Source organism: Physella acuta, unplaced genomic scaffold (assembly GCF_028476545.2).
Source record: "Physella acuta isolate Inbredline_101_S28 unplaced genomic scaffold, ASM2847654v3 ptg000303l, whole genome shotgun sequence".
Taxonomy (NCBI): domain Eukaryota; kingdom Metazoa; phylum Mollusca; class Gastropoda; family Physidae; genus Physella; species Physella acuta.
The window spans coordinates 142,554-168,058 of record NW_026731822.1 but is presented as its reverse complement, the minus strand read 5'-3'; the positions used below and the strand labels follow the sequence as shown (position 1 = coordinate 168,058).

Sequence of the window (25,505 nt, the reverse complement as noted above, 5' to 3'; positions counted from 1 at the left end):
TGCTGGTGAATCGATACGTAACATCTGTTACATGTCTGGTTAATGGATGTTATTCACAAAGTACACGCTAGCGCACCCCTACCCTCAAACCCCATCATTACTCCCCCTCTCATCCACCAACACCCCTATCCGTTTACTATTAAACATACATACAATCAAATAAACAGTGTCTTTTATTTTAAATACCATACATCAAAGAAAAGAAATATATCAAATAAATAAATGAAACAAAGTAATCAAAACCAAATTAATTAAATTAAATTCAAACTAATAATCAAATTAAAATAATTAAAATTTAAAAAAATTTAAAAATAATTAAAAAGTAAACAAATAATCCAATTACGTAACTCGTCAATAAAAATTACAAAATATAAACAAAGTAATTAAATTAAACAACAAGTAAACAAAATAAAAGAACCTTCTACTTTTTGTCCACGCTAGCGCCCCCCTCTCCTCCATCCCCGTCATTACTCCCCCTCTCATCCACCACCCCTCTCAACCACCCCCACCCCTCTCCGATTACTATTAAACATACATACAATCAAATAAACAAACCAACAAATTAAACAAAAAGTAAACAAATAATCAAATTACGTAACTCGTCAATAAAAATTACACAATATAAACAAAGTAATTAAATTAAACAACAAGTAAACAAACAAATTAAACAATTTAAAAAAGTAAACAAAAAATCAAATTACGTAACTAGTCAATAAAAATTAATTAAAATTTTAAAAATAAATTCAAACTAATTTAAAAAACGCATTAAAATTACGTAACTAGGTCAATGATTACGTCACAAGGTCACTGATTACGTCACAAGGTCGGTGATTACGCCACAAGGTCACTGATTACGTCACAAGGTCACCAAAAGGTGACTCACCCTTCACTGCTCCGCCAACCCCAGTTGGCGTAGTATTTTACTATATGTCGTTGTCCCTCTGCGCATCCTGCTCCCCCTCCACCTCACCCTGCGATGCGCCAGGCTGGGAGTATTTTGCTATATGTCATTGTACCTCTCACCCTCCTGCTCCGCCAAAAATACTAACCAAAAGTGACCTAATATACTACTTGTATGTAGTAAAAGATCGACAGAAATTAAAACTTTAAATATTTGACGCCGTTACTTCCTCTTTAATAGGTATAATCATGCAGTTAATAGTGTCCATTTTCAACGCTATAATGTCACATTTTGGAAAATAAGGCATTTTTTCAAGCTCAAACTATTTAAAGTACTGGAATATTTAAATTGGAGCGATAAGTCATGAAATTCGAAGGTTTGCCTATCTTCATAATATAGCTCATGTTTTTTTTTTTTAGCCCATGCAATAGTGTATGTTATTTACTGCAGAATAATCGCTTTTGTTGTAGTGTTTTTAACTCTAGTTTATCAAGGTGCAAAGAAAATTATTTTGTTGTTTTTGTTGGTGAAGTGAGGGGCGGTACAAACTCAGATTGAACATAGCGTCCTGTTTTTTAGATGGCTGTTCTAAACACATAAATACAATTATACATATACACTGATTTAGAAATAAATTTAAATAAGTTACAGTGGTATTATGACAATACATATTTTTTTACAGAGGGCTACATGGCGAAAGGGGGTTACAACCTCCCCCCCCCCCCCCACATATCGCCTACTGCCTACGCCATAGTCTGGTGTTCATACGAATATTTATATTTTTTTAAATATCATTCAGTGGACAACAAACATGACGTCATTTACGGATGATCCCCAAAACCCACAGTTATCCAAGGATAACGGGTAGTCTAGCAAAAACTAAAAACGAGAAAACACTTGGCATGTAATGAGTCTAAAATTGAACTTTGGTAGCACGTTAATTGTAGCCATTACATTCTTGTTAATGGAAAAGCTGTTTACGCGATCTTTTATTGATTGATATTTTGGTGTACATGTTTATCGTTGCGTGTTTAAACAGGAAACTTGTTTATTGGTTTTGTACTGAAGGGGCACACAATTTACTTTTTTTTGGCAAGCTCATTCGTACAATCCTGCGTTTAAATTTAAACATGATTTCTTGGTTATCGTCAGCACTTAATCGATAGCAAATTTCCAATAAATGAGGTATGGTTATATAAATAGCTCTTACACAACATGTCATGTCTTTCCAAACCTGTTTTGAATTAGTCAACAGCGTATATTGATTCCGTTGGACGGTTGAAGTGTTTTTGCAGTGTCAAAATAATGTGTAAATTGTGGGTCGTAGAATCATTCTGTGAGCTCTCACTGGGTGTATTAATAAAGATAATAATTTAAATATCCAACAACACACAGATATGAACATGGAATAAATTACATAAATATCAAATTCGATACCTAAATGTATTCGCCGGTTGGGAATTGTTATTGAAAAGGTAAATATTTTTTCTTTTGACGTTACATTTATATTTAAATTAAATCAGGTTTGTTTGTTTCCTTTTTATGCATTGCAACACTATTCTTCCGATCACCATGCTATTTTGTAAATTTTTTTAGTACCCGTCTGCAAATGATTCTGGCAATTTTTTAATAATATAGGAGTGACCATTGTAAGCTACCATAATTGATGACTAAGCGAACTACAGATGGCCCAGGTGGAGATATTCCTTTTACACACTGCGCACTGCGCAGGTTCAGACTCATAATTATTATGCGGCGGTTTCTTTCTAGCACTAACTTCATCTGAGTAATAAAAAAATTATTCATTAAATTATTATTAGAGCCATTCCATACTACCAATGAGATGCCCCAGGGCATGCTGTAAGCTTCATTTTACGCTGATCGCCATTCGGCGATGACCCATGAGTAAGGGGAGTCGCGGGACTCCTGGGAGCTACCAGTTACATTATTGCACGGGTGATTAGTACAACCCCCTGGTTAGATCTAGTCATCGAGTGTAATAGCGAGACTTATCCCTAGTATAGTGTGAACTTTCTTATGACTGTAGGAGCCAGACTGCTAATATGTGATGCGCTCGGGATGACACTGCCGCCGGTGGATTCAAGTAGTAACCCTATCCTCCTGTGCAGGACACACAATAAGCATATCAAAGAGGTAAAAATAGCCACTGATTATCTCGGGGGACTAAATCACACATTTCCCTGGTGGGCCGCCACTCCAATAAGCCAACAAATGTTAGGCATGTGGCAGAAAACTTGCTGGGCTGTACTACTCAGCTTCCCAACTTTTTATGCCGATCTGATTAATAATGTAGTAATGCACAAAAGACACACACATGTACAACTGTATGTGTCCAGCTCACGCGTCGGATAACCTTCCGATTTAGGGGTCATCCACAAATACGTCAGGCTTTTTTAACGTCTTTAAAAAGCCAGACCCTCAGCCCCCTAAATGATGTCATTTATTAATAGAAATTGACTAAAATAAATGTTTATCCTGTACTATCCTGAATCCTACATATAATTAAAAAGAATAAAGTACTAGTTACTTCGTTTTTATAAACTTTTACTTTTTTGCTTTTACAAGAAATATACTAGTATATTTTGATTATTTCACTTGAACAAGTTTAATTAACAATTTTGCCGGCGACATCGTGTGTTCGATTGTAGGAGAAATACAACTCGGCCTTGACAAATACAATTATAAAAAAAACTTGTTTATAATTTAATACATTTGGCGACAATTTTTGAGCCACTAATTTCGTCCCAATCCCATTTCCCATCCGGCCTTGCATTGCGGGGTCTGGCGGCATGGTAGTTCCCCCACTGAAAGCAATTTTCCGAAGTTGTTGAGTAGGCTACAGTCTCGTCAATGAATCTGGCTAGTTTTTTTTTTTTTTGTCAATCCGAGTTCCCTCCGAAGCTAACTTAGTACCTCTGACCCGTTTGTTGAGAGGCCTACACGCAGAAGATCAGCGGTACTACTTGAATCAATAGACAAACTGAAGCAACGGGCTACTTCTGGTGCTCCGGATCCCAAGACTGTGGGCTACCACAATTAATGATTTAAAAAAAAATAAAGGCGGTACCCAAGCCACTGCGGTTTGTAACCGCCACAACCCTGGCAAATGGTGTTCTATCTCACAATTGTAGAGATTGATGATCTTACACTATGGTTTTCAGATAGCGCAACTTGACACGTATGAATAATAATGAAAAGAAACCCGCGCCCAAACAACCGTGATTTTAAAAAAATGTCGGCCTACCTAGCCCAGGAATCTGTTTATAATTTTTATTTAAGTAATGCCTCATATTTTAAAAATAGTTGAACACTCTCATGGTCTATGTTGAAAAAAAAACTTTACTAATCGAAATTCCAGACTAAAAAATAGGGTTTGAATTACTACAAGAAAATAAAAAAAAAATACATTTTAATTTCAATGTTTTACATTAGTCTCTTCAGTACTATACTATATCGTTTTAAAGCTAAGCTATAATTTAAAAAAAAACAACACATTCAAAAGTCAAATCAACAATTTGGAATTATAGACACAAAAATTTCCAACCAATTCTACACAATAATATACATATTATAAATTGTAAATTCTAACTAGTTGATTAAAACCACCTTTACTACAAGCACCTAAATATTTGACAGTACTGCTTTTAATAGCACTATTAATACACAATTGCCGTTTCCTTAATATATCTCATCAGTGCACGATTTCACTGAAATAGCACTAGTTAGTTGTTATAAATATTGTTTCTGTGTGAGTCTAATTAAATTGTTAAGACGATTGCATTATTTAAAATTTTGCGACATTCCACAAAGTTTAATAGAGTTATAACACTGTTTCACCTACAGCAATTGTGGTTGAGGTTAAATCACTAGCTAAATAAAAAGTTTTGTCGTAAATGTTTTTTTCAGTAACATGATCAGTCGGCTGTTCATAAATATTGGTGGGATTATCATAATTGTCGATAATCTCTAAATATGTGTTTATGTTGTCTTCACTAGCGAATGTAGTAGCTTCACTCGAGGTATTAGCTATTTCGTCATACGGGTTTTCGTCAAGGTGAGATTCCTCTACAACATCAATATACGAATTTTCCTCACTTCCGTTTATATCTGAGCTTGATTTATCACTGTTTGTTGGTTGAATATACGTGGTATCGTATTTTTTTCCTGTGGTAATAAGTGAAACTGATCAAAACTGATTAGCAACGTTAATTAAACTTATGACAACCATTCTTCTCAGGTCAAATATAATAACATAATATGAACCAGATGGTCTTATATGTAATATATAAACTGTTGAATATTTGAACAATATATCATATAATTTTGCGTTATGATGTATTTTGATTACTTGATTAATACAATTTAATATCACAGAAATATTTTACACTTTTATATTTGAATCATTAAGTATTCGTATTTAAAGTACACATTTCCCATTTGTTAGAATAAAAAAGAATTACCTGCTTGTTTTATTAAAAAAGATGTTAAAATGATTCCAACAATAACAACACTTCCACCAACGGTAGCACCAATAATAATATCCATCTCTATAGCCCATCCAACCAAAAAAAAGGAGAAAAATTTCATTTTAAAAATTTGTATTAAATATACTAACTATTTAAAATTGTTTATATGGTCCAGCTAATAAAATTAAAATTAAATCATTACAATTTTAAATTTACAACGACAATTTAATAGAGCTATGTCGGGGAATGAGTCGAAATAGTTGACGGTTGGACGTAATATCATCTTTCTTGAATTTATTTTCAAATTCAGTTATAAATGCTCGAAATCTTACTTGGCAGTTTCGATCTATGACGGCAATGTAAGTAAGTTAAATAAAACCATCTAAGAACACTAGTTTCCAATGCATCATGATCCATTTCTCGCTATGGGGCGTGTGAGGGTGGGGGTGATGAGATGCAGATCCGATATTGTATAGTTGTGTGAATTCACCACACACAAGTCCAATTCAGGATGTAATATCCGTTATTTACACAAATCAACTTCCTACTTCTACCGAACAATTACTATATGCTGTCTACTAATACTACCAACTACACAGTTCTATGACCAATCCTAACACTATGTACCTCTAACTCTCTACCTAATTCTACATTTCTCTTGCCGTTCTCTATCGCTACCTATTTCATCTGTCTCACGCTCCAGTGGTCAGCTGACCGCCCCACCTGACCGGTCAGCTCCTGCGTTTCCATTGGTCTATTTAACTAAGCTATAGTCTGTTTCTACCATCTACTTGATTTCTAACCTAGCTAGCGTCATCACAGACTGTTTTAGTATAATTTAATGCTAGGCAACACAGATGAACAGCTTCCGTTGCAGGAACTAGCGAGTAGGTATGCAAAACAGCAAACGGGCTCAACTCCTCTTTGATTTTAAAGTTCTCTTTATTAGATAAGTAGCTGTCCACAATCACGCAGCCTCATGTTCGCGGTGTTAAAAACTCTTAATTTAACAGGTTAGAAGCCATTAAATTTTCTTCCCTATCAGACTTAAAATACTTAAATAAATATAAACATTTTCATACCTGAATGTGTAATTATAAATTGATCTGTAAGTAATAAGAAAGTTAACTAATTATATAAATTATTTTCACTAAAAGTAATACAGCTTAAAGTGAAGTCGAGAAAGATTTCTTAAAACAATTTAAAAAATAAAAAGTCCATTCATTCGATTTAAAATCGACTTCTACGTGTTTAAAAATATGTTTAACAATCTATTTACATAGTAGCTTTTTATTAAAATCTATACAATTTATAACTTTAAACGTTTTCTCTTTAAAACTCAATAACTAGTGGCAAAAACAGGCACACTATTTTGTCGAAATTCCACTTACCACAGACTTGTAAATGATAACTTTTGTTATCAATGGTTGTTATTAGATGTGTAAATCTATTTACTCTGACTGAATTGAAGGTAACGCTTAGAATAAATCTATCAATTCCTTTGCAGGTACAGCGATCCCTGTAGAAACGTATACAGGAACTGTTTCCGATTCTAAACAAACATCTCTGGTAAAAACAATAATGTATGTAACGGACAGATTGAGAAAGAAAGTGTGTGTTTGAGAGAGAGAGAGAGAGAGAGAGAGAGAGAGAGAGAGAGAGAGAGAGAGAGAGAGAGAGAGAGAGAGAGGGAGAGAGAGAAACGCTCATGGGCTTTTATAATTTAGGATTTATTTATCAATTATATATACATACATATATATATATATATATATATATATATATATATATATATATATATATATATATATATATATATATATATATATATATATATATGTCTGTGTGTGTGTTGTTTGGGAAGTTGTTGTGAATATTCCTGGGAAGGTTTCTGCAGAAACAAAAATTCAAATTCGCAGGTGTGGCGCCCGGCAGGGCGCGATTTGTTTTTTCTCTATATACGGTATATAAAAATTAAAGTCGATTTTGGTTTGACATCGTTCATCCCATAGCCATCAAACTTCAGGGACTTGATTAGAACACTCCAGGGAAGGGTTACGTAAAAAATCATTTTTAATTTTGCACGGGCGGCGCCACAGGAATGTGCGATTTTCTCTATATACGGTATGTTAGAATAAACGTCGATTGCAGTTTCACGGCGTTCATCCGATCGCCATCAAACTTCGGGGCGTTGATTAGAACACTCCAGAGAAGGTTTATGTAAAAAAAATATTTTAATTACGCAAGGGGGGCGCCACGGAATGGTGGAATTTTTCTCAATATACGGTATTTAAAAATAAAAGTCGATTTTGGTTTGACACTATTTATCTGATCGCCATCAAACTTTGGGGAGTTGATTAGAAAAATTCAGTTAAGGGTTCTGTAAAAAATTCCTTTTTTTAATTTCTAAAAGGCGGTGCCACGGGAGGGTGCGATTTTTCTCTATATACGGTTTACAATAATAAAAGTCCATTTCGGTTTCACACCGTTCATCCGTGTGCCATGAAACTTTGGGGAGATGATTAGATCACTCAATGGTAGAGCTCTGCAAAAAAAAATATTTTTTAATATTGCAAGGGCGGCGCCCCTGGGGGTAGGTATTTTTTTTTCTCTATACACGGTATATAAAAAAAAAACTCGGATGCGGTTCATCCGAGTGTCATGAAACTTTAGGGAGTTGATGAGAATACTGCCGAGAATATTTCTTCGAAAAAGAAAACTAAAGTTTCTTATGGGCGGCGCCATGTAGGGTATATTTTCGTCAATACACGGTTTGGCGCCCAGAGTTTTTGAGCGACTATGTTGGCACTTGGCATCCGTTAGTCGAGCGTCTTGCATAGCGAGTAAGAGGTACTATTATATTCAGCGGTAAAACTACAACAGGTTTTCTAAAAATAACTTTGTAACGCGAGGAAATCCTTCTGTACAGTTTCGTCACCTTGCGAAAGATGAAAAAATATTTGTTTGAATATGAGAAGCCTACTGTAGAGTTTCGTCACTTTGCGAATGATGCAATAAGCATCTATTATTAGACGATCCAGTCAGAAATTGAGATCGAGCATCTAATAATAGACCATTAGTAACGCTAACAGGTTGCTTCAGTCACACTGATGTTTAAAAGACGTCAAATAATTTTTTTACCTGTTAAGGGAAAAAAATCCTGTTCATTTGTGTCACTTTAAGCGAATGACGCAATCTGCATCATTGTTAAGGTGATGATAAATGGCATGATGTTGCCTGTTAGTTTAAAGGAGCCATAGGTCGTACGCGGCGTATATGCGGTAGCGTAATCAGGAAGGGGGTGGCTCCTGAGAGCACCGCTCTACGTCCCCTACGAAGTGATTAATGTACACACAATGTTTTCATACGGTATTCTAGGTAAACCCGTGTCCCGATATTTATGATCCAAGCGCAGGCATTGTTTACATTTAAATAATTCACTTTTAGAAAACAAGGTCATTCGTCTAAAAATATAGGATTTGGTAACGCATAGATTAAACTCTTCTTATATATTTCGTTGGACTTTTTTCTATTCCCGCGGCAACGCGCGGGGACAGGTACGCTAGTGTATATTTATATATATATATATATAAAGGGTGTATATATCTAATTATTTATTTATATAAATGTAAATGTGCCATCTACCCATGAGGTCTATAAGTATTTATAGTATGATTCCAAAATTATTTTTTCTTATTGAGAGATGAATAAAAGAAAAAATACATGTTAATTATTTGTGAAAAAAACATTTCATGTAGCGTTTAATTAAAGCGCTACATTTTTCAACAATCTAAAAATTTGAAGTTAAAATTAAAACAAATTAACGTTGTGGTACTAACATTGATAATTAACTATACTTACTTGATTTGTAGAAATGTTGTTTTGTCTTATTTGAAAGGCAATTGTTAAATTTGGGTTCATTTCTTTGACATTGGTATGAATATTTAAATTGTAGTTTGTTGAATCATTGTTGCAAGGGATGGTATTTGTAATCTTCACATCATTTGTGTGAGAAGCTGTTTTGAGGCATTTGGTTATAATTTATTATTATGTGTTAGACGTTAGTAGTAGACGTTTGTAGTATATCAGACTATATATATAGTCGCTAATGAGTAACAGGTGTTGCTAATATAAGTTATACACAAAGTACACGTTAGTGTTAGTCTTTTTATTTTAAACACCATACAACAAACAAAAGAAATATATCAAATAAATAAACAACATACAAACAACAATTAAACAACAAAAAAAATAATCAAATTACGTAATTAGTTAATAAAAATTAATTAAAAACAAAATAAATACTAAAATTCAAACTCATTAAAATTAAAAATTAAAATTTTAAAAATTAAAAAATAATAATAATAATAATTAAAAAATTAACAAACAATATATAAACAAAGTAAATAAATTTAAAATTTAAAATTACAAAATTAAAATTTAAAAAATTAAAATTACGTAACTAGTCAATACAAATTACACAATATAAACAGACCAATAAATTAAACAACAAGTAAACAACAATTAAACAATTTAAAATTAAAAAATAATAATTTAAAAAAATTTAAAATTTTAAAAATTTAAAAATTTATAAAAATTTAAAAATTTAAGATTATTTTAAACACCATACAACAAAGAAAAGAAATATATCAAATAAATAAACAACATACAAACAACAATTAAACCAAACAAATAAACAAATTAAAATTTAAAATTTAAAATTAAAAAGAAATTAAAAAAATAAATTTAAAAATAACTTAAAAAATTTAAAAATTTAAAAAATTAAAATCAAATTACGTAACTAGATAATAATAATTAATTAAAATTAAAAATTAAAATTAAAAAAAAATTTAAAAAAAAATTAAAAATCAAACAAATAAGCAAATTACGTAACTAGTTAATAAAAATTAATAAAAATTTAAAAATTAAATTCAACTAATTAAAATCTCATTAAAATTTCGTCACAAGGTCACCGGTTAAGTTTATAGGATGATATTTTAAAAGCCTTTGATGCCTTGGAAAAACGTTAATAAACAAATAAAATATAAGAAGAGTTTTGTTCTAATTTTAGTGTGTGTGTGTGTGTGTGTGTGTATACGTGTAGCATACGCGTACCAGAAAACTTAAAAACATGGTAATGAAAAAAAAACCCTGGAGCCACCCTAATTGGGGGACCAGCTGTCGCATGTTGGTTAATGCATTCCCATTAAACGCCAGACCCCCTGGTGTGGTCGCTTCAGTGAACCAGCCATTAATCAAACTGAGCTGTCAAAGCGACCGAGAAAACCCATTCATCACCGGGCGGTACCTGTCAAAAACGGGCAGCGCCGGGAAGCTTCACGGGCGGGTCGATAAGTAACAGCTGTCGCTAATGGGTGTTATACAGAAAGAATTTTCTATTTTTGTCTACATTAGCGAACCCCTCTCCTCCACCCCCCCCCCCCACCATTACTCCCCCTCTCCTCCACCCCCACCATTACTTCCCCTCTCCACCACCACCAGCCCTCTCCACCACCATTCCCCCTCTCCTCCACCCCCACCATTACTCCGCCTCTCCTCCACCACCACTCCCCCTCTCCCCCACCACCACTCATTGTACCTCCGCCTCACCCACCCCCACCCACCCGCCTCACCCACCCTCACCCAGGTGGGTGGGTGAGTATTTAACTATATCTCATTGTCCCGCCGGCCTGCGCCACCCTGCGCCACCCTCTTCACCCACCCTCACCCAGGTGGGTGGGTGAGTATTTTACTATATCTCGTTGTCCCGCCGGTCTGCGCCAGCGCCATGATACCCAGAAGGGACCTGATATACTACTGACGTTATCTTTATTAATTAATTTATATATTAAGTTCGAGCCCAGTAAAAATATTATAAACGAAATTGATGTTTTTAAAAGACAGAAATATGTAAGCTGAGGTGTGCTTTCTTTTTAGATGTGAATGATAAAGTTGCATTGCGACCTTAGCATATGAAGGGATATTGTGGTCAGACCCATGCTCAGTCGAAATCTGTGCTTAAACGACAGCTTGTCTGTCGTGGGAGGTCTTTCTAAATGTGGGAGAAGATAAAAATCGTCTAACAAAGTTGACGTCATTTATGGATGACCCTCGGAAACCCATAGTTATCAAAGGGTATAGTATAATAAAGTTTTAAAGTAAACTAGATGACTTCTACTGTCGTATCACAAGTGTTACGAGTTTTGAAATTTAAACACATATAAATACTCATACAAATCACAAATTATTTTATTTAGATAATAATCTTTAGTCGAAAAAAATCCAATATGATAGCAGTCACTGCTTATAGTAGTAAATGATATTTAACTTACCAAAAGTATGCCTCAAAATTAAAAAGATATTGAATATAAAATCAATTTCATAAAAACACTGTCTATACATATTTTATTTCCGTCACCAGAAATGAAACATTGAAACGATTTGTCTTTAAAAATAAAGTTTGAAAGACTTTCTGAAAGGAAGTAAACACTTCAGTTTTAAAATGTATTTACATACAATATATTACATATATTTAAATCATGTCAACTATAAGATGAAAGAAACTTTTAACTTTGTTTTATAATTGGCATATTCTTTGACTGAGTGAAATAATCAGGCTACAATACAATGTTGATTCATAAGAGCATTTGTAACTTTTTAAATCAATGTGCTATATATTGTAAATATGTAATAAATAGGCCTACTTAGTACGTGTAAAAGAAAATTAGTGATTGAATGAAAAAAAAAATTGTAATTAGAAATTTAAGGGCCAGTTAACACACCTTATCTATTTGCCTAAAAGACATAAACAACTAATAATGATATATATGTTTCCTTTTATCACATTTTAATTAAAGTGAGTTGTTTGTTTATAAGAGCGTGTTTTTTTTTTAAAATTTAGTTTGAGCATTTACAGTTCACCCTTCATTTTTGTGTGGGTGAGAGGTGCTGAATGTTGTTTTTTTTCGGTATACATGTGACATTATTACAAGCTGTTGGGAATTTTTTCCCGCCACACATTCTTTTTTCTTTCGTCAGATGTGTATAAAGGGCATGAAAATGAGGATATAGGGCATATTTCAAACGAGGGTTGGTGTTAAATGTTTTTAACGGGATTTTTTTTTAACGACTGTATATAGCTACAACTCTTGTGACATTTTTTGTTGGAGAAATTCAATAAAACTGTTGTGAATGGACTTTAGTGTATTGAATGAGTTTGAGAGTATGTGTATAGTTGAATGTGTTTAATAAAGATGTTGATGGTTTGAGAGTAGGTGTGTAGTGCAGGGGTCGGCAACCTTATGTGACGGAAGAGCCAAAAGATGCAATTAACATAATTTACCAGTTTTTAAAGAGCCACTAACATTTTTTTTCTCAATATTTAGGATAAATAGCTTTAAATATGAAATAATATTTATTCATATTTTTAAAAAATACACATGTTTCGCACAAAACATATTATAGTATTTTAGCTAGCTCTGCTAGAATAATAAAATTAGTAATCATAAAATATAACTATAACCATTGAATATTTACATTAGTTTCATCAATGGGAGCATTGACGTTGCATGCCGTTTGAAAGTTTTTTTAAATCTGGCTCATAACTTTTTGTTTTAGGAGGTTTCAAGCACGCCTCTAGATTTTTAGTTGTTAGTTGGCTTCTTACTTAACTTTTTATTATATTCATGTAAGAGAACTCTTGCTAGCACGAATATGTTGACCTAAAAATCGTCTGCACTCCAGATGTCAACTTCTCCACGTTACTGTACCATCCTGCACATCTATTCCATGCGTCACGTATGAGTGCCTGAACTCGCGATATTTCTTCTACAGCTGTCCAGTTATGCAGCATAACGTGCATGTTTTACTGGACCTTCAACTATTTTCACTTGCTCTTGAGTTCTGCGAATTGTCCGCTCCACAAAAGAGCAGTTTTCAAATCCAGTAATTGCATTTAAAGAGCACCAGCTTCATTTCCAAATAGCTCAATGTTAATCTAATTTGTTTTTGTGTTGAGAGGGTCTACTATGAACGTCAGAGTACTTGCATTTGTTTTGAATTGCTCAAATCTCTCAGTGAATTGATCCTTCGTTTTGTTTGTTGTAATGCTGAAGCGATTCATGCTAATAGTTGCATTAGTTTCTAGATATTTTTTTCCAGATTTTTCGAAATCAAGTAATTTACCGCTCTCCGTGTCTTGAACAAAAAAAAAGTAATTTCCTTTCGAGACATCCACTTCTTAAGCACGGCATAGGCTGAGTTTTCCTTTCCTTGCAGTTGTACATTTAGCTGGTTTATTTTCTTTTTAATATACATCATGAAGTTGAATGTTTCAATTCGGGATGAACAGTTTGATAGGAAGTACATTGAAAATAGGGAGTACCTAAATATTCTAATACAAAAGCGAGTGTTTATGTTTATGATTATATAATTCAATAACGAGTGTTGCAGAACAATATTTTTATGAGTTTTGAAAATAAAATAAAATAATTATTAATATTTGTGCATTGAGCCAAAGAGCCGCATCTTGACAGCAAAAGAGCCGCATGCGGCTTGCAAGCCGCAGGTTGCCGACCCCTGGTGTAGTGGGATTGATACATGATTCTGAATGCCCGACAAAGTAAATAAAAAAGTGATGTACGAGAGTGTGTGCTGGTTGTTAATAAAAATAGTTAAAGTGAGTCTGAGTCTTGTTTTCGTCTCGTGAGGTTGAAGAAGTCGTCGTCATGTCTGTCGTCAATTTAGCAGTACGTATTTTACATAATAAAATATGGAAACACGGCAACGTCGTTCTGTACTCTCTATTGTACGGTCGTTCTAAATTGTTCGTCAACTTGCAGCATTGACCCTGTCCCAAGCACTCACATTAAAACACAGTCGATTGTGGTCGGCGTGCGTATTGTTCATTGGTTGTATTTCTTTGTATATTTTCGCCTTTTTAGATTGGTTTACTCAGCTTTGGTAAACCTACTTGTCCTCTCAAGACCTAGGTCCCTTAATTTAAATAATATTGTAGTAAAGTTTATTGATAATGAAGTAATATTGTATACCGTTTGAAACTCAGCAATACTCATTGTTATTATAGATCAAACTACATACATCTGTTCGGTAATATTCACTTAGTCAATGTCACTTAATTAGGTAAAGTACATAAACATTATAGGTTACATAAATGTAATTTTTAGCATTCTTTCAAAATAAATATAGACAAAATAAGTATTTGTTTATTGAGTTGTTTTAAAATGAAGCTACATTATGCTAGTTACAATGTTCAGGTTATGTAGTAATATAATGTTTATCATTTTTTTTACACGAAACAATAACTATTAAGTAGTAAAATAAACAAAACTTTCGAATACTTTTACTTCAGTTCTTTGTTTCTAATTTTGTACAATTAAAGCCAATGACGATTACAGTGGCGTAGCTAGGGGGGGGGGGTGCGGACCGCACCGGGTGACACAATTTAGGGGGGTGATACCAATGGAAAAAATAGCAAAATATATAGAGAAATATGATAATTCCACTTAATGAAGTGATTAATTCGATTGTGAAAAAAGTCTGTTGAGAGCAAATTTGCTAAATCCAGACAAGGGTGGAGGGGGGGGGGGGTGCAAATCGAAAGTTTCAGGAGGTGGGTGCAAATCGAAAATTGTAAGTTTCTACCCGGGCGCCTCTGGGATGTGACACCATTAAGTGGCGCACCCGGTGTCACCCGACCTAGCTACTCCACTGGATGATTATTTATGCAATATAATTGCAGTTTATTCAATTCATTTTTTAATTGTTAAATTTAGTAACTGTCATTCTATTTATTTTGATCAGATCAGATAACACTTTCAAAAATATAAACACTTTCTGGATAATGTGGAAGTATGACGAATTCTTTGCTTACTGTTGCATGTACTTTATTTATGTTTGGAGCAGGTAAGCAGGCATGCATGCTTAATATTAAATAATGTTATTTTACTAGTTTAAAATTTAAAAATGTATTCTTATATCTTTTAGTTATTACTTTGCAGGCCAGGTGTGTGTGCCGTGTGAAGAAAATACACGTTGTGAAATAGCATATGCATTCCAATATACAGGCATCGGATTATATCAGCTAATTTGGAGTATTGGTGGAATAGATGCTGTTGTATGTCACACACGCAATGGCAATGAGTGTGAACTTTATCCAGATTTCAAAGGTGTCGTATTTTCGAAAATTGAAAAACAATCAGATTTTATGACAACAAATATTCAGTTTACAGCAGATAGAAACAACCAATTGCTAACAGCCAAAAAATGGGAACTGGTTTATTCTTCAACAGTTGTGTATACGTGCGATGTACATTACTATAGTAAGTTTTTAAAATTTAAAATTAAAGTATATATTAAATTATTAAATCAATTTGAAAAAGAATATTTCCAAATTCTAAATAAACAAATGAACTTTAAATTTAAAATATTAAAAATGAAAAATAAATATAGGTAAAGAATGAGTGCCTCAATATAAATTCAACCTCTTAGCATTGATCAATGTTTACAGGCTTGTATAGTTTTCTAAAATAAAATCAGAAAATCTGAATTATGTTTAGAATTTTAAAATGCGTACTTATGAAGAAAAAAATAATATTTTGTTTGGATTTACTCTACATAGCTAATTTTATTTATAATCCAAAATAAAACTGAATGACACATTCCAACTTGAAAACACACATTTAATTATGAAAACAAACAACTATGGCTAAAATTTTGCTGTATGCAGGAAGTGCTTCCAATTAGAAATATAATCGCCCCTTTTAATGTGTAAACATAACAGTTGTCTATTAAAATGCAAAATGCGTTTTCTTTTTCGGCTATAACTTTAATGACACATTAGTTGTTTTTTTTTGTTTATATACTGTCTAACAAAATATATTTTTTAAAATGATAGTCTTGCCAGATTTTTAAATCAAGAATAAAAACTCATTAATTATATCAATTGTTTCTTCTTTCGATGAAGTTTCATTTCATAATCAGCGTAAGTGTCCAAATTCGCTTTGCACATTTTTGCTGGCTAATAATATGAAAATAAACCAGTTTTAAATTTTAAAAATATTAGCTAAGGTTAAAATGATATTTCTCATTTGAGAATATTAGGAAATATTATTAATTCATTTTCATTTACTAGAGGAAGACTAGGAGAGCCACTTAGCTGGCAAATAATAAAAAAATAGCAATTAATTAAAAATATGTTTAAAAACATTTAATTAAGTTGTTGCCATGGCAAGAGTTTGAAACTAGAAGCTGGTCTCAATTGGAGTTAAATGGCGCAATCGGGGTAGGATGAGAGTAATAGTATAATTGTTTAGCAGCCAAAAGACTTAGTCCTATAATTCGTAATAAAACGGTATTGTTAGTACGTATATTATACACCTTGTTCATCAAATTAGCAAGAATACTTTTCGTCTTTACCAGTTACATAAACCATCCGAGAATTCACCTAATTTAAAAAAAACATACATTTCATAGAAAAAATTGATCAAGCAATGTGTCACCATAAGATATCGAAAAAAGGTCTACACATAGAATGTACCAGTGCGAACGTTTATCCGAAAAGTTGCTGTAACTTTAGTGTAAAGGTGAATCGGGTGAGTTCAAATGTTTTTATTTTATTTCGCTCATATTGGAAGGTTATGGCTGTTGGTAGAATGAACAGCTGTTACCCTGAAAGTTTTATGTTTGGATACCAGGCTCAGGATTTTATTTGAAGTCCACCCAGCTCTGATGGGTACCTGACTCGTCCTGGTGAATGTTTAAAGATATCGCATAACTTTATTTGTCAAGGGCCTGAAAAAAACATGAAATCTTTTGGCTTATGTGTTTTAGCTCCCTTGAAATAAATGTTCTAGAAAAGATAATTTATTTATAAATGACCATGCATAATATTGTAAAAAAGTAATTAAATTTAAAAAATGTGTTATCTAATTATAGTTTGACAAAATTTTTAAAACTCCACAGGCGTCCTGGGATATTCAGTTGACACCAGAGTATAATCGCACTGTTGTTAAAACGGATCCAGTTTATTTCGACACGGTGTGTGCTCTAGACATTGCCCCAGCCGACTTGGAATCTGGGGTTTGGGAAGTTAATGTGACAATGTATCCTGATATTTTTAACGATGACGGTAAAAACTGCAAACCTACAAACGGCGGAAAAACGTTTCTTTTCAACATAACCATCGGTAAATAATAGATATAATGAAACCGTCCGATTAAAATGTTTAAAAAAGTATTATATTATTTTGAGAATGATGAAGATTTTTTTTCTCCCATAGAACATCCGTTTATTAGTTTGTACAACTGTCCAAATGCTGTTGAAGACGGTAAGGAGTTTAATTGCATTTGCCAACGTGACGATAAAAGTGATGTTCACACAGTTGTCTATTGGAAAAAACAAGGGGCTAATCGAAGCAATAATAACATATCTGCTGTTCTGATAGCAACAGCGAAAAAAGAAGAAACAGGTGTATTATCATTTTTTATGTATGCTGATACAATCCTTATCAAATTATTCTTGAGCTATTAATTTTCAATAAACCAATTTATTCGGTTAGATGCAAAATATGTAAAAATAATTCTTGACATTTAATAAAAAATATTATGATACTAAAGTACTTTACTAACTACATCTAATCATAAGTTTAAAATTACAATTAATTATAGAATTTAGTTTTATAGCTGAGAACATTTTAATTCATTACTACGACAAACAATGTATTAATGCTTGAAATAATATCGGTTTATTGATCGATAATCACGAAACAATTTGGCTCTTTCTGGAGCATAAGGCAGTAGCATTTCACCATGCCCCCTACCCTGTAGTGAGTAAGCCAACTGATTTTAAACAGATGTTCGCCTATCGTGAGCACTTTGTCTTCCATCTTACTATTTAAGTTTCCCAATTGCCGTCTTCTCTTTCACTTTCCAGGTGAATTTGAACTCAGTTCCATGTTTGGAATCCATTTCTAAGTAAAAAACATTACCAAACTATCGCTCATAATTGGATCTTTTTCATATTTCTATATCTGGTATTCGATCCTCAGACTTAATTTTCAGTTTGCGTTTAAGGTATCGTCTCTTACAACCTTTAAGCGCCTTCCTGTCTTCCTGATCAAATTTCCACGTTTCTGCAGCAAAGAGAAGACAGGACATATATTTTGTTTGTAAATCTTCTTCTATGATCTTTGTAGCAGTAATGAGGATTTCCATATTTTGTGAGTTTGTTGAAAGCCGTGTTACTTTATTTTTCGAAGCCTAAAAGGTATTGTGCATTTCTTTGTTGTACTTGGCTTTGTTTTACCAGTTTATCTTTAGAAAAAAAAACACTTTTAATTATTCTCTCAAATCCTGTAGTTTTTTCTTTCAAGTGTTTTTGGAGGAAACAACATAGCCAAGTTATCAGCAAAATCGCAGTCTTCCAGGTTACTGGTTATTTCCCATGCATTTCTCTTGATTTTTGTTTAATTGTTCCTCTCATAACTTAATCTTTAACGATCGCTTAGTCTTGCCGGGTCCAGTTAAAACCTTGGACAATTTCTTTAGATGATTTTTATGGCGGACAAAACATTGGTTATCTCATTTCATAATGTATCCTTAATTATGTTGGTCAATGTTCTTGGAAAGCTATATTGCTCAAGGGTGTTAAATAGTGATAGATGGTGGTTGTTTACTCAAAATCTTTATAATTAATATACAGAGATGATTTCCATTACAAGGACTGTTTTCTATGCTTCGAAAAATAAATATTTTGTCGATGAATGTTCTATTGGCCCTGAAGGCAGTTTGTTCGATTTATTCATTTCCATACTTTTTACAGGAGATTATTAATACATTAGCTGTCGACACAGTAAAGTGATTTTCTGAGATAGTTTAACAATGATACCATTTTCATCGTATAGGTATTTTTCCCCTGCTACCGCATTTTGTTGAAAAGTTTTTTAAAGTGTTTTTGTGCACACGACATTATCAGCGTTTTTACTTTCATCCGTGATTCTATCTACTCCATGAACTTTGTTTGTTTTTAGTCTTTGTAATAGATTATATAATTTCTTTCTTAGGAATGTGTACTTTTGTCTTTTTAAAGAAAGCATTTTTTTCTTGGTCTGCCTGTTCAATATCTCTTAAGGGTGTTTTTCTCCACATGTCTTTATTTGATTTTTGTTCTGGTGTTTACGTTTTCCACTTTTACTCTTAGACATCTGTAGATTGGTGTGGTATTCATCTAGTTGTACTGTTCTAATATCTTCTTTATCTGCTGCCAAGTGTGCTTCTGTGGCCATTTGATCTACAATGACTTGTCTTTTTTTTTTTGCTCCGCTCTTCTTTTAACCTCATTGTTAAGATTTAACTCTTCGTCGTCTTTTGCTCTATTTCCTACGACTATATTACTGCTGTCAGCTTCGCTTTTTTTTTCATTTTACCTAAAATTGAGATTCCATTCGATACCCATTCTTCTCATTGTTTCTTTCAGTACAGGATTGTTTATTTTTGTGAAAACATCTAGGATCTCAAATTGTGTTTTTAATCTCTTTTGATACCGTTTTCCAATATACAGAATCTCATTAGCTAGTGTTAATGTGGCCCTTACAATTTATCTGAATCGAACAGCTGGTAGTGCCAATTCATTTCCTATTATTTTAGCACATCTTCTTGCTTTTGCATCTCTTGTAGATCTCCACTTTCTGAAAATGGCTAGAGGATAAACTTGTTGTTGTTTCTTTTGTTATGAGACGTCCAAGCAGCTTAACGAATCTATGATTGAAAGTCCTACTTCATATTACCAGGTCATTTTCTGAGCAGAGGTCTTTGAATCGTTGACAATTGCTGTTTGACTCTTCCAGCACTACTCTACTCATAAATAATTATTATCTTTGGTTATTAGATCCAAGTTTGGCACTGATGCCCTTCATAACAAATAATAGGTTGTGTCGAAGTGTCTTGTTGATCTGGTTCTGTAGTTTATGATAAACCTGACTTTATTCTCATCTGTTGCCGTAGCAGTGTATAGCACAGTGTTATGGTAGTCTTGATGTTTTTAGGGAAAGACTTTGCAATGATGATTCGAGAATTCACAGGTCCCACTAAAAGAAGACTCTTTTCGATCCCCTATCAATAATAATACTTATCGTGAATGGAGTTAATCGTTTGATCCCGATATAAATACTGCCAGGCCTGAGTCTGTCTATCTCATTCCACTGATGCATAGAATGTTGATCGTATGTCTTGATATTTATTTTGTCAGCTTAGATTTTGCACAGCTTAATGCATTGTGCATCAAGCTCCAATACTTGTCTTATATTTAGTAAACACTATGGATTGTGTAGGAGTGGGGGTTTCCTTGTGGACTTCTTCTTGAAGAATCCAAACAGACATTTAAGTCTAAGCCCTATACCTGTGTGTTGTTTTACTCTGCTGATTGCTAGCCCAAACTAAAAAAATCACTTTGCTTATCGCTTTGGGCTTAAGACCAGACAATGGAAAAAATTTCCGTTTTTTTTTGCCTTGAAAAGCAAGTTAATGAGTTATTTTTTTAAATAGTAATCCATATGCGCACTTCTCTCCGTCTCTCTCTCTCTCTTTCCACAAAATATTTTCACAGGGTATCAGATCAATATCTTCAGGGATATTTGGAAAACTCAATACGGACTGTTGTTGTAAATAATATGGCAGATGTTTTAAATGTTTTAATTATGCAACCGGAAAAATGTTTATAGTTGTGACAAGAACGCGATTTTTAATAACGTCAGTAATGTTTACACTAAGAAAAGAGCTCAAAACCAATGACGTCATCTTCCGATTTTAGAATATAAAGAGAGGAACTATTACATTCAACTTTGATTTAGTTCTACGTACGGTATGAATTCTAGTTCTATACAATACAATTTTCTCGGCCTAAACTTATAAAATTTGGATTATAGATCTAGACCTAGAGCAGTGTTTCTTCCAGACTTTTTTCTCCGGGCGGGGGAGGGGGGGTCACTTGACATTTTTTTTTGGGGGGGGGGGGGGTGGCGGTAGACTTTTTTCGCGAGGAGGGGGGCCACTGTTAAAAGTATATATTTTCTATATAAATTTCATTTCGTTCGGGGGGGGGGGTGGGGCGGTAGATTTTTTTCCGAAAAGATGCCTGGAAGAAACACTGATCTAGAGACTCTAGATCTAGACTAGATCTAGATCTAGATCTACGCAAAGCCCAGACGATGGAACTAAGATCTAGATGAGTTTCTAGATTTACTCTATCTACTCTAGAATCTATTCCAATAATAAATTTCTATATTAAACTATTTAGGCCTTAATTATTTTATAGAAATCTTGTTTTGTTTAGCTATGGAATTGGATAATTTGGGATACACTTTTTGAAAGAATAGGCTTATTCGCGCAAGTTAAATTACTTAACTACGTTTTTTATTCTTCATCAAATATAAGTTGCCCATATAGTTGAGATGATAATGTAATTGATACCACGCGCGTGGCACGGGTTCCAGACACAAAAACTCAAATTGATTTTTTTTTCAATTTTTTTAATATGTAAATCTTCCGATTTTAGAATATAAATAAAGGAACTATTTCATTCAGTTTTGATCTAGATCTATAGAACTAGTTATCAAGACATACGCTATAATATTACACAATTTTATCGGTCAAACTCATACACATTCCTTTTAAAAAAAAAAGATATTTTTAGATATTTAGTTATTTCTTTGTTTTGTCTCTAATATCTCAACGTGTAGTGTTGCATTTTGATCAATAACTATTTTATAAATTATTATTTCCAAATATGTATAACATTAAAATATATAGGCCTATATTTAACGTGTATAAATATAAATATGAAAAAAGTAATAAGAAAAGATAGTTAGAGACATTCCCAATCTCCCAACACGCCATATTCTGAACAATATTACTTTACTTATCAAGTGTTTTGAAGTCAAATTTCTTCTATTGTTAGGATTTACATGTATCGCTGAAAATGTAATTAGATGGAAGACTATTTTCAATTATAACATTGCAATTTTCGGTAAGTATTTCCTCCGCTTACTGTTTTCTATGTAAATTCAAATACGTTTAAGCCTAATTTAATGGTAATATCGTTTCAAACAAAAAGGCTGTAATAGGTTTGCTCTTTAAATCTTGTAATTAATGTTGTTGGTTTCAAAATGTAACTATTCCATTTTCAGTAACGGTAATGTATGAATACCCCGGATTTCTATAGAAGTTATTCATTTCTAGGAAAAGTATTAAATTGCCGACGTTTACAAGCAGGTGCGAAATGTCAGCGTTATTTACTTTGCTAGTTGTTATTCTGCAGAATGACTAAAAAAGTGTATAAAATATGGTAGAAAAATTATATTTTATAATTTTTACGACACTTTTCAGGCATTGTATACATTGCCTAAGTATGTTACAGAATGCTGGTTGTTACACATTGCCGGTGACATAGATATTCTCAATACAAATACTAAACTTGTATCAAAGCTAACGCAAAGAAAAGAAATAAAGTTTGTCCTTTCTTATTTCAAATTAGCATTATAAGAAAAACAACAAACATGTGATAATGAAATATTATATTATTTTAATTTTAAATGATTGTATCAAGTACAGGGGGAAAGTGCCTATTAATTTCCGAAGTATAGTCCTATTTCAAGCCATGCGAGTTTCAGATTTTCCGTTTAAAACAAATGTATACGATCAAAGTATTACGTGTTTTTATAATACAATCGTATATATATGATGTACTATATCATTGTGTATCAATAAGTACAAAATAAAGAATAACTTGGTAGTCTTTAGCATTGCTAAGCATATATTTTTCTAGTAGATTTGATCGTCAGTTTGCTACCCACAACTGCAAAGTTAACGAAACGGTAAAGCGTTTCACATTACGGCTTGTCTATACATGTTTATTAAAACGTTACATTTAGTTAATGTATATTACAATTTGTTTATCAACGTAACTTTAATAGTTTGTAAATAAGTGTTGTGAAAAGATTAAAACACTATATATTTACCTGTCAAATAAAATATTAGAATCAGTAAAACCTTTTAGTTCAAAACCATGCGAATCCTAGAAAAAAATCGAACAAGCAATGTGTCACCATCAAACATCGATAAAAGGTCTACACATAGAATGTACCAGTGCAAAAGTTTACCCGAAAAGTTGCTGTGATTTCAGTATAAAGGTAAATGGGGTAAGATCAAATGGTTTTCAAATAAGTGTCGCTCTAGTTGGACGGTGTAGGCTGGTGATAGAATAAACAACTTTTACCCGGAAAGGTTTATTTTTGGATACCAGGCAGTGGCGTAGTTACCGTAAAGCTATAGCAAGCAAGGCCGTTCCCAACCCCCCCCCCCCCCCCTACCCCTTTAAAAAAATAAAACTTTTACATTGGCATTTTAATATTTATTTTAAATAAATAATTTTAAAAAGAAAATGGAAATTCAGTGTTTTTTCTGCTGTACAAATGATTGAAATTTCAAAAGGCTCCGGTCTTTTTATAGTGTACAGGCAGCTGCATTAATTGGGAAGGGGTAGTCGAACAGAACCCTCCCGTATCAATAACACCAGAAGCACTGCCGCATTTCTCTTCTGTCTGCCCTCTTTGAAATTCCACCCTACTAAACATCCATGCCTACGATCGAGACATTTGTTTGCTGATCTAATTTAACTTTAATTAATATGGGGCGGACTAGTAACACTGTAAGATTTGTTTTTGTCTGTCTGTCCTTTATGCATTAAGACACAATTCATCCGATCGCTAAGAAGCTTAGGGAAGTTGTTGAGAATATTCATAGCAGTCTTATTTTTCCTGACATTTTTCTTAAAGAAACTCTAAATCCAGATAAGTTTCTGCCATTACAATTTTATTTTATTTCGGAGGGCGGCGCTCAGGCAGAAAGGCGAAGCGGTTTGCTAACAAGTGCTTCTTAGCCGCAATCTTTGTACCTGTGGTCCGTTGATTGGGCGACTTGCAAAGCGGATAAGCGTTACTACTTGATTCAACGGTCGAACTGCACCACCCGGCGCCCAGGCGGTCGTGTGACTCCCCCCCCCCCCGTCCCACCTCACGAGCACCACGGCGCCTATATTCGTTTTAAAGAGCGCCATACACTTGGAATACAGAGGGCTACTAAAACCGATTAATAAATCAACAATGTGTGAACTCCAATGCCTGGGTAGTAGTAACGATTGTGCGATTGAGTTACATTTTGGCTACCTATGTGCATGAGATTCGTTAAATTGTTCGTCGTGCTAAGTAAAAGATAGGCCTACATCTTGATTCAACTCTCAAAATGCATCAGCTGTGGTCTCTAATGCTCCAGGCGTACGGAAGACACACAAATATAGAGCACCATATTCTGGAGGCACGGTGGACCTCTACACTGATGAATTTCCCAAACCAGGGATTGCACTACTTTACTGTACTTACGGAGGGATAATAAAGTACACTCAAATGACACGGATCACCGGCTTAGGAGTACGCTCCCATTAGCCAGGCCGGCCTCCACACAACGTACTCACTAAATTCTAAATTAAATCATTTCATTGCAAAGTATCGCCATCATGAGACAACGAATTACACACAAATAGGCTTGAACTAATTTCTGGCTTGGAATAATCAAGATTTAAATTTTCTTATTTACGCCCAACGAAAATTATGAATAGTGTTCCTTCTTATTTGGCAAGTCGGTCAAAGACTATGAATCAAGGAAACTTTATATGTGTAATGGTTTCCCGTGTTTTTTTTTCCATTTATTCTATTCATTTGTATTTAATTCGTTTTTATAGCTTAGTCATTTTTAGTTTTAATTCGCTTCGTAAAAAGCTATTTTGATTAGTTTTATTGGCACCCTGATTCGACTATTTAAAGGAGAGAATAAGCCATGGAAGTGGTTTAAAAATTTGCCTATTTTTCATACCTCAACTTACGTAGTTGTATTTCTTTACGCAAGTGTGTGTTTTAGTTAATATAGAACAATCACTGCTGCAATCGATACGTTTTTTTTTCTACACAACCACTAGTCTATCAAGGTGCAAAAAATTATTAATTTTTTGTCGGATTTTGTCCCCCCCCCTCCTTAATCGGCTTGCGTTAT

General features: G+C 33.5%; 1 protein-coding gene across 1 annotated transcript; it reads left to right on the top strand.

The window, feature by feature from the left end:
• Positions 1–2,131: 2,131 nt before the first annotated feature.
• On the top strand, positions 2,132–18,380 carry LOC131939938 (uncharacterized). The gene is made up of 8 exons (XM_059298468.1): positions 2,132–2,376; positions 6,896–6,957; positions 15,211–15,312; positions 15,408–15,728; positions 16,882–17,000; positions 17,371–17,593; positions 17,687–17,875; positions 18,340–18,380. The coding sequence occupies exons 3-8, from the start codon at positions 15,261–15,263 to the stop codon at positions 18,378–18,380; spliced, it is 945 nt and encodes a 314-aa protein (XP_059154451.1). The 5' UTR covers positions 2,132–2,376; positions 6,896–6,957; positions 15,211–15,260.
• The last annotated feature ends 7,125 nt before the right edge of the window (positions 18,381–25,505 follow it).